Genomic DNA, 11030 nt, shown 5'->3' on the forward strand with positions numbered 1-11030 from the left:
TGTCGCTAGCTCTCGCCGTCGTTGTCGCTTAAGCTCCCTACAAAAACGTCACTTAAAAAGTGGATTCGCCCTGCCTCAAACTTTATCGTGCTTATTCCGTCTCGTTTAATTCGTCAAATGTGGGCACATTTTTTTGGAGTTGAATACTGGAGGCCTGTACTAAAGTTCAGTAATTACATATAAAGGAAAGAAAGTTGTTGTCTTCTGTTCCTGTCCTCGACTAAACATGAAATTAGGCAGTTTCACGTTGTAGTCGTGCAACGACGGCTAAGAAATGTACAAAAAATCGTGATGCACGTGCCAAGTTGTTGTTTTGCTAATCTAAACCTATTGCCTTTTTGCCGTTCTCGTTGCCGTCGCCGTCGTCGTTGAAAAAAAAAACGCGCCTGTTCGGTTTGGCGAACTAAATTCGTGATTGGATTTTAGAATGTCGAATAAATGAGAATTGAACGTTACTTTGTGTTTTTTTTAACCGTGGCAGAACTTTAATTCCTGGGAATGGAAAATAGTTGTTTGGAGAGAGCTGCCTTGTTGAAAAAACTGGCGTAGGTGGCAGAAAACTTTTTAAACTTTTCGCGCGGCGGAGCAGTAGCAGAAGCTCATGACACGCAGCAAGAGATTTTCACCAATTAAGCAGTTGCGCGCAATAAATCCAGCCAGCTTGTTCGGCTAACTTGTTGGATACTGAGAGATACTCAGTCAAACTGAAAAAAAAAATGTTTTGAAGTCGGTTGTTTAACTCCTTAACATACATGACGTGGTATTGCTTACGGTTTGCAGAGTACACGGGTCGCCCAGCTGGTCCAATGATAGTCCTCAACATGGAATATGGCAAAGACTTTTCCGGAGCAGGGTTAGCATTACTTTTGTTGTTCCTTCATTCATTTACTCGAGTAGACATCACAGAGGTAATTTCTGTAGAACAAAACAGACTTCCATGAGATATTATCCCCATGCTGTAGTCTTAGAAACCGGTGACCCTAACTAATAAGTTTACTTTGGCAGAAAAAAAGATACTTAAAAATGTTATCTATAAACAGAGATGGCCCAGCCTCTTAAAATTAATAAAATCACACTCCATATTCCATCACGACAAGCACATAGTTAGCAAGCTAATCTTCAAAACAACCAAGCACTATTAAGTTTCGTACATTGAATGAGTCACTGCTGTCACACCACTCCACCTTACTTTCATACACTGAAACGTGTGTTTGACTTACCTTAATCAAAGACTTAACTCGTGAACTCTTTGACGACCGCTTTGGTCGTATTCGTTTCATGTTTAACGAAGCTCGCTTTGCTTTCTGAACCCATTTAGCTTCCATTTTTTGCACGTGCGCATTAGCCAAAATTTGAACTATTTTTGGTCTTTTATGAGCAAGTCAGAATTTCCAAAATGAGGTATCTGTCCAAAGATCCATCCTTGCTGATGCTGCTGCAAAATATCAGTGTCCTTATTAGTGTTGCCAACTTATTTTAAGCCATTTATGCTAACGCCGAAAACTAGTCAAGAAAAGAGGAGTTGTTGAAAATGCGGTTTTTCGCCAACTCCCTGGTATACTACGAGTAGTCCCCCATTTTCCCTCAGGAATAGTAGAGCGAGCGAAACGCGAGCGGGCGTGAAAATCACCCCACGCGAGAAAAGGCAACACGCGGCGGGGAGAGCCGCGTGTCGTCTTTTCTCGCGTGGAGTGATTCTCATGTGCGCTCGCGTTTCGCTCGCTCTAATATCCTTGAGGAAAAATGGGGGACTACTCGTAGTCTAACTCCCTGGGGGTCGCCAAAGGTTTAAGCTTGATCGATCACTTGGAAGTTTGGCATGGCCAACACGGGATTAAGAAATACGTTTTGCACATCATCCTCCGCATATAACATGTTAAAGTTCCCGAATTGTTTAGTGACCCCACCCCATCCTAAACTATCGTTAATCGCTAAAAAGTTTAGGCAGGACTTGGTTTCGAAGCTTATGTTACAGTATGGCATTATTTTATTACTGTTTGCAGAAAGGACACTTTTCGCCCAGATCGGGCTACAGGAGAGCCGTCTGATGCGCATAATTCTAACTTTTTGCATCCTGTGTTTTACTTCTACAAGCACCCACCCACAGGTAACTATACGGTATTTCATTGATAAAGCGCCCTGGTGCTTTTTAAAATTTCATTTTAAGGGCAGGCGCTTTATTCGCAAATGCTGGGTACGCTAGGTGAATTTTTTCTTTAACAAACTGAAACTTTATTTTGGCTAAATCTCGTTATGAAAAAGAATTTCAAAAGATTCACAGTAAAACGTTTAAGCGTCCAGTCACCACAACTAAAACCTGTTACCACAGGAAAATGAGAAGGGCGGAAAAATATATTAAAGACATTTAGCAACACGCCTTTCCCTTTTACCGCGGACGTGAAACCCCTGTTTGATGTCTGGCGTTTGCTGTTTGAGGTTCGATCCACTCTCCACTCAACGTTACGTCAAGTTATTGGGAATTTAGCTTCTATCTGAGTAAAAAACGTCCCTTATCGAAGAATACCTTACACAGTCAAAGACAAAATGAGCAAGTAAAATAATACTTAATGTTACAGGCTTCTTTCCGATGCAAAAGCAGCTGAAAAACCCACCGAAAGCAAAATACTGCATCAAAACGTGTTTTCTTGAGGCGGTCGACATATTAGGGCCATTTATACGAGGAAAAATACGGCGCGTCTTAAATAAGACGCGAACTGGACCATTTATACGAGCATGTCGTATCTAAATCTTCTGTACACTTAAACTAATTTAACTTACTTTTGAATTGTAAGTTTATAATACGAAGATAGCAATTTGATTAGTAAATATAAATTGTGATAGTTTAGAGTTAAAAGGGTCTACTTACACCAGCAGATGTCACGCATTTGTCCATGAGGTCTGTTATGGCCTTCTCCTTACATAATAACAACAAATCTTTTTCCTCCGCGATGGACCAAGTGTTTCTTTTTACCTTTAACGGCGTGCTTATTGTATTTGAGCGAAGAAAAAAAATAAAGCAGAATAGACAAGGAAACTAAAACGCGTTGTAATTTGTAAACATTTTTTCCCCGCCAGTGGCCTGCCAGTCCACCGCGGGGCAAGCGATAATTTTCCCGCCAAAAATTAACGCATGCGTACTATGCGTTCGCGTCTTATGAAAGACGCGAAGGCTCGCGAAGGTCATTTATACGAAGTTTTTCTCGTCTTAGCTAATAAGACGCGTCTTATCTAAGAACACGTGTTAAGGGCTGTTCTAAAATAAGACGCGTCTTAGCTAAGTCGCGTCTAATTTTAGACGAAATATGCCGTTTATATACCCTGAAATCCATCCGATTGCTTCGAGTCGTTTTCTCCTCTCAACAACGTCTGAATCGACCGGCCGTTAATGCCGTCCAGTGACGTCACTCATTACCCGAAAACCGGTTGGTGATTTTGATTGGTTGATTGTCTAAAAGGAGATGTAGAGAATCAACCATAAGAGGACACAAAAAAATCTGAGCCCCAGATGGGATTCGAACCCACGACCCTCCGTGTTCTAGATCGGATGCTCTAACCTCTGAGCTACTGAGGACTCGATGGCGAGTAAGGGTCATTTTTGTGGGTTGGACTTTCGAACCGCATCTCGCAGTCACACAGTCCATCACAAGCAACACATTAAGGCTTAACTGTATCACACAGTCACATTAATAGTAAGAAATGTCTCACCCATGAAGGAGCCTCCAACCAACCAACCTATGCCAGTGATGTTAATATTATAAAGGAAATAAAGGGAGATGTAAAGAATCAACCATAAGAGGACACAGAAAAAATCTGAGCCCCAGATGGAATTTTATAATATTAATATCAGTGGCATAGGTTGGTTGGTTGGAGGCTCCTTCATGGGTGAGACATTTCTTACTATTAATGTGACTGTGTGAGTCGGTGGGAGTGCCCATTTCCTCGGGTTGAGGGTAGGGCGCTTATTTGGGGAAATATGTTAGAGACCCTGTCAAAGAACTCCAGTTTACTTTTTTGAGTTTTGTGGAGACCACACTTGATCGCTTGATTAAGAGGGAAGTTTTTCTTTTCCTGCAGCTTTACCTAAGGAAAGAAAGGGCATTGTGCTTCCCAGACCACATCGCCTTCACCACATGGTCGAAGACTTCTTAACACTGTGGTAAGCTAAACTTAAAAGTAGGTTTACATGAAAAGAAAAACAGTACGGTCTTTAGGACTAAAAACTTCATTTGGTCTTTACTTTAAATGATAATATCTTTTTGAAGGTTGGTTAGTCATCGAAAAAAAGCCCAGAAATGTGAAATCGTTTCCCTGTGTGGTTTGGTTATCGAAAAGTATTGGTACTGGAATTTCTTTCATCGATTTTCAGAGTATCCTATGAAAGCCGTTGTTTTCTTTCCTACAGTATATCGCAAATGAGGAAGATGTTTCTGTAGTTCTCCCTCGCCTCGTTCGCTTAGATTGCGCAAGTCTTTACACGGAGCTTATTTCTCGACCCATCGACAGCCTCTTTCATCAAAGCAATGTGTAGCTGCAAGATATTTTCTAAATGTAAATCTAAATCTAAATATCGTTTTGTCGGCAACATCCACGAGGGACATTACGCCAACTCTAAAACACTAAAAAATAGAAGATGACAATAAAAGCTAAAACTACAAATAAAAACTAAAATGAACTGCTAATTAAAGATAGCCGAATGTTGTACTTTTAAAAATAGAGAGAAATTGACTGGTAACAGTTTTTTCCGAAAGTTTGTTCCATTCAGTCATTGTCGTGGGAAATAAAGAAAATCTAAAAATATCCTTGTGTCCTTTCAGTACAATAAACTTAAAATCGTGGCTTCCTCGTGTTCTCCTTTCTCTATTGGGAATCAAATAGTCCTCCCATTTCCCAACTAGGAAACCATAGTACATCTTATACTTCTCAAACTCATTAATAATTCATTAAGAAAATACAAAGGAAATTAATGTTTAATGAGTGTTTGGAAATCGGATGAAACACTGCTTAGTATTTGCATCCTTAATTTCTCCTTCAAAAATGATTTTGTTTGAGAAGAAATATCAAACATTCGACACAGTGTTTCATCACCAGATGAAACACCTCGAAGTTCGTCAAAAATACTCCGCTGCGCGTCGTATTTTCAACTCTCTTCTCGGTGTTTCATCTGGTGATGAAACACTGCATCTCATGTTTGATATATTACATAACAGACAGCCTTGCGTGTCTTCTAATTGCTTCAAGTGTGTCCCACTTTAAATCTTGCCGCATTCCCGTCACGCTCGCTGTTCAATCGTAATTTCCCGTGATAAAGCGAGCCGTTTTTCGTTGTTCCCTTTCTAGAGCGGTTTTATCTTTCTGGTAGTGCGGGTCCCATGCACTACAGGCATACTGGAGCCATAAGCCAATAATAATAATTCCATCTGGGCCATAAGCTTTGTCTGCTATTCCACTCTGGGGCACAGGTTATGATAGTTATTGTTCCAATAAAATATTGCTTTATGGAGTTGTCGAGAAAATCAGAAAGACAATTTTCTGTTTCCACCATAAAAATAGAAATTAAAGAGCTGAGAAAGCCAGCTGCTGGAAGAACGTAGCATTGGTCTCATCAGCATTAGCAAATTCTGGGGTAGCGATCATTTGAGGGTCAGGGTGGTGTTCTGTTAAATAAAGACCCTATTTCTAACGTTTTTCAAGGGGCCATAGATACTAAGTTGAATTTTTGTTACAGGACTGCTCCATCTTCACACCTCCTTCCATTGCGACGCTTTATTGAGAATGTTGTTGGCAGTGATCTCCGAAGCTTTTTTGCGTCATCCTGCTTCAAGGTAAATTGATTGAGTTTACTAAGTGATACTTAAACAAGACAAAAAGTTGTACTTTTTTAAAGGACACTGGCGCCTAGGCCTATTTCCCTTTCGTAAACGATAGTTGCCATTCTTAACGGTCGATGCAAATGATACGTTTTTGAATAGCCCAAGTTGAATTTACGTTGAAAGTTATGGAAAGGGCTAGGATCTCTCTCCTGTTGTTGATGTATCAGTTAAGAAAGACAGTTCAGTTCTAGTGTAGTGGTAAGGGAGAAAGATTAGGATACGAAAGGTTCCGGTTGGAAGTCCGGGTTCGACCCTGGGTTTCGATCTTCTTTCTTTTTAATAGAAACACCCTCAATAACAGGTCAAAAATTTTCTAAGTGTCTTAAAAATGCGACCGTTTACGCAAGGAAAATTTGCGCCGTTAAGATTAAATGCTACTTGAAAACCCAAAGGAAAATTTTTTCATCCAATGCACGTAACTCAGGCCTTGGCTACTTCATATTACACACAATTATTTGTAATAGATGCACAACGTGAAGTCATATTACTTCACCTTTGACATAATTGCTACCGTTTAGGTGAGAATTAGGGCTAGGGGACACTTGGTGAAGTTTCTCATAGAGGGCCTGAATCTCATTAGCGTGCATTCGGTCCCTGAGGTGTTAGTAGTTATAGTTTGCTTTAAAAGAAACAATGCGATCATTCTGTCAACATAATTTTTTTACATAATTTGTTGTTGTTCAATTTGAGTATTTTGCGTCAACTGATAAAGGCGTATATTTCTTCATCACACTTTAAGTTTTGAAACAGAGATCTAACTACCGTCACGAGGTTAATTATTATTTTCTCTTTCCAGATAATGATGACGCACAAAACTGCACCAGTTAATTGCCACAATCATTACACTGATGGTAAGAATAAAGACGTTTGCCCTCTTTTCATTTCCTTACGTCTCTTTTTCCTGGTGTTGTCTATAACAACTGCCATGAAGGGGTGAAAAGTCCGCTTTTTTTTTCTGCGAGATCGAAATACGGTTAGACTACGAGTAGTCCCCATTTTTCCTCAGGGATAGTAGAGCGAGCGAAATGCGAGCGCGCGTGAAAATCACCCCACGCCAGAAAGGCGAGACGCGACGGGGAGAGAGAAGAATCACCGCGTCACAGTCCGCGGTGATTGCGAGGTGATTGCGCGTCCGCACAAAGCGTATTTGAATCGTTTAATTGTACAGCCCGTCTACATAAAAACACTAAAACGTTGGATTTAGACAGCATCCCTTAAAGAACATGATGTATGACATCAATCGTATTCGAAACTTCCGTCCTTCCATTAGTAAACGAGAAGCCGGCGTTTTCTGCAGTTTTGGTGCCCGAAACTGCGTTTCCACGTGGACGAAAGGCGAGGCTTTGCCATCGGAAGAGGGACTATCCTCCATCAATAAAAATAACCATGTTTTTTTTCGCTGGTGCAACAAAGTAAAAGGAAGCTTTCTGGGGTGTCTAATTTTGCGAAAAAAAAAGCTTGAACTCAAATTTCTTCTGATTATTCGTCCACACCATCGTCTAGTAAGGGGAGGGGAAGGGGGGGGGGCTCTTATTTTCTTTTCTGTTTTTTTATTGCCTTATTTAATTGTGGAAACACGGTATTTTGAGGAGACTGGTAACAGTTACCACGACTTTTTTCAACATTCTTACAAAAAAAATCTGGGAAGCTTTACTACGACGTCCTCTGTGCCATTAGAAAAAGAAATTCAAAACTAAACAAAACAGAGATGTTCTAATGGAAAAGGTCGCTCGATCGTTGGGATTTCAACTATCGCAATGATCGCTCTTTTTTCAGCGATCAAGCCGTTCTGTTTTAGCCTTTTGAAACGTCTCATCTTCTTCTTTGTTTACTGTAGGTCCGATGTTACCGGTGTCGAAGGTTCTCCAAGAAACTTTGGCAAGCAATAATGGAATTCATGAACGATGAATCACTTCTATTTATGGACATGTCTTTACTTTGAAAGATGGAGTCTAAAATATTCAGCACAGTAATATCATGAGTGACAAATAACTCCTAAATTTGGCGCCAAATTTCAGCGTTAATTTGTATTTTTACATGTGAAATGACAAAATCCCCATGGCAACGTTTTCTATATCTCGGTGCCAAGGTGGTACTCAGGCTCTGCTTGTTCAAAGGTTGAATGGCGCTATCCACCAGATAACTTATTAAAGGCATCCAATTGCGTAGCCTCCTCTGCAGACGTTCTTAGAAGTTCGTCACGCACGATAGGAAGGGATTGCGTGACAAGCCAAAAGGAGTCCAGTGAATAGCGTTCTCCATATTTTGAACTCCTGGGGCCAGTTTTAAAGAATGTTTCGAATGAAGATCTCAGGGTACGAAAGAGCACCATTTTTAAAAGCCAGAAGAATGCCAATGGTATTTAAATTTTAATCTAACAATAAAGAAGATTGTGAACTTAAAATTATGCTGTAAACTTTTCAGAGTGTAGTGTTCTCGATACGAGTCTAAAGTTTCCATTGTGTACTATATTTGTCACCCATGATATTAACAGGAAGTCAAATGACGTACTTGTGAATTAGAAAATAGTTTCGAATGTGTTTTCAAAATTCCAATAATTTCCCTCGACTTAATGACAAAATGCGCGTGAAAATACTTCCTAATGTCACTCGTCGCCATTTGATTACACATAATAATGGTATTTAATGCAGTTATAAGTTTTAATTAACTTATAATTTTAAATGAAAAGAAATTTAATTAATTGATAATTTTTTAGATTTTGTTAAGTAAGTTGGGGCCGTTTCAAACATCGTGCTACTGCTGTGCCCAACTCAATTGATCGTATTAAATTCGACTTTAGAACGGCAGTAGCGCGACGTTTGAAACCAAGTCGTGCTACTGCCGTGTAGCACGGCAAGCCTTGCCGTGCTACACGGCAGTAGCTCGATTTGGTTTCAAACGTCGTGCAACCGCCATGCCGAACTGAATTCATGAATTATTACATCAGAATACATTTTAAAGTTTGCTAAACCGTTTCTTTATTTTTGTGTTTCGTTTTCGGGAACAGCCGTTCTATTCGACTGAATTGGATTCGACGTCTGAAACCAAGTCGTGCTAGTGTCGTGCTGCTGTCGAGCCACAGTCGAGCCAGCTCAACACGGCAGTAACGCGTTTGAAGCAGACCTTATTCTAAATTAACCCAAAAAAGTAGAAGTCAAGTCTTGAGCTCCACCACTGAAAAATATTCTTGTACTCTAAGAAAAGAGCTCTCTATTTATGACCCACAAAACGTCGTCTTGGTATTTATCTGGAAGTATGTAGCTTCTGGTTTTGTTTTGCGTTACAAGTTAAGGCGAATCATGGGATGTGCGGACATTAATATGTACTCTCTATAAAAATATGAGATTTGCGGTCTTGGCAAGGGCTAATTGAAAGTATCCATTCTAAGGGGAAGGTAATGTTGTTCAAGATAGCGATTCCTATCTTGCGTATTACTCGAGCTTTTGTATTTTAATAATTCAACGTTACCAGTCCGCGAGCTATATTTGGCCATGATCGTTCGTAAGGATTTGAACTCCTGTCCGTATTTTTTAATCCTTACTGGGTCTTTGTTATAGCAAGTTGTCCTGTCCAAGGTGTGTTATGTGTGGATAGAACATTTCGACGTATTTGTACTTATCGTTCTATTAAAACTTTAGTTTTGACACTCGCTCGTTATTTTTCTTTATGCTCTCAGTTAAGCCGTTCCTCTGTTCTTTACAATGACCTCACTCATGTGTCTATCATAAATGTTATAACAATTAATGAATGAAGCTGAGTATCTTATGAAGAATTATGGAGATCGAGGAGGGTGACAACACCCTCCGAGATCTCCATAATTCTTCATATGATACGAAAGCCGAATTTAGCCAAGTAGCAGATGGCTTCGAGTTGTCTTCTTGCTTTCTTGCCGATTTGCCTTTCTTTCTTCCTTGCCTATTTCTTAGTCTTGAAACGAGTGAAATGTCCACCATTTTGTTTTCAAAACCAAAACAACTCAACCTCGTCCCCAGGTCTTCTCGGTTAACGGTGCATTAACCTGCAAGAAAGCTGAACTTTTGACGTCATCGGTTCATTAAACGCAAAATTCTTCCAAATTTGGTCATCAGTAGCTGGTTATGGTGAATTATGCGTGTGCTTTTAGCTTATCAGAATCGGGGAAATAGTTTGAATGAATAATAATTAACAACCATAAACTCAATGGTAGACGCTAAACTCAATAAAAGTCTACCATTATCTAATACCCGATTTATGTAGCCGTTAATTATAAAACCCTTGAATCTCAACTTATCTACTTGTGCGGCAAAACGCGGCACGATAAATGATAGGACGCCATCCCGGCCTTTCAGTAATACATCACGTTGACGTTGATTGTCGTCACGGATTTTGCGAATGATGATAGCAAGCTTTTGACTCTTTAGTCTTTGACAAGGGTCTTCTGAAATAAGCCGTTTTGTGAGTTGCATACTGGTAATACAGTGGCTACAGTGTATCTTCGTGGTAACTTCATTAATATCAAAGCCGAAAAGAACATTTCCGAGCTTCTTGTTTTTATAAAAGAATTTTGGAATGGGGAGGCAAGCGGGTGCAGGGCGAAGGGTTTATACCCCTGTTTTTCAGTAATATACACATACTTTTTTTTTTAACTGCAATTGTTGGTACTCGCAGGATTTATAGAGTTGAGATTATATGTCCTGTAAATATTGATCACATCCTTGATCGTGCAGAGATTTGTTGACTACATTGCGGGAAGGAGCTATTCTTTACTTTGATTGCCGGCGACGGGGATTGCAACTGTGATTTCAAAGAAATAACAAAAGGATGAAACAACTAATCAAGGACTTCAATTTATTCAGGGGCACCCAACGGCAATTTTCGGGAAAATATCTGTTCGGAAGACGATTTGAGATCTAGAATTTTCGGAGCATTTGTTGTAAAATTTCTTGCTTGCCTGCCTCTCCTAGGATTTTCGAAGATCTACAAAATGGTATAATTACCCATTTTCAACGGATTTTGACCCTAAAAAAGGCCACCTAGAATTTTCGGGAGCCTTTTCCTGACTGAAATTTTCGAGAAGGTAAGTTTTTATCCCTATAATTTTCGGATCACTAGACTTTCAGCTAGGAAATCCGAACAGATGAAAAGTTTTTAGGGGATAAAAATATGCCTATATGTACCGTT

At 39.8% G+C, this 11030-nt stretch overlaps 1 protein-coding gene across 1 annotated transcript in view; it reads left to right on the forward strand.

Annotated features, from left to right (window-relative positions):
• LOC140940168 (FAD-dependent oxidoreductase domain-containing protein 2-like) overlaps positions 1-8695 on the forward strand; it is a 28216-nt gene extending 19521 nt beyond the window's left edge. The window contains exons 18-23 of the mRNA XM_073389073.1: positions 781-853; positions 2004-2107; positions 4075-4156; positions 5726-5822; positions 6667-6721; positions 7708-8695. Of these exons, the coding sequence (XP_073245174.1) occupies positions 781-853; positions 2004-2107; positions 4075-4156; positions 5726-5822; positions 6667-6721; positions 7708-7778 (482 nt within the window). The 3' untranslated portion in view covers positions 7779-8695. The remainder of the gene's footprint in view (positions 1-780; positions 854-2003; positions 2108-4074; positions 4157-5725; positions 5823-6666; positions 6722-7707) is intronic.
• Positions 8696-11030: the final 2335 nt, after the last annotated feature.

The sequence above is a fragment of the Porites lutea genome, chromosome 6 (genome assembly GCF_958299795.1).
Source record: "Porites lutea chromosome 6, jaPorLute2.1, whole genome shotgun sequence".
NCBI classification, from domain to species: domain Eukaryota; kingdom Metazoa; phylum Cnidaria; class Anthozoa; order Scleractinia; family Poritidae; genus Porites; species Porites lutea.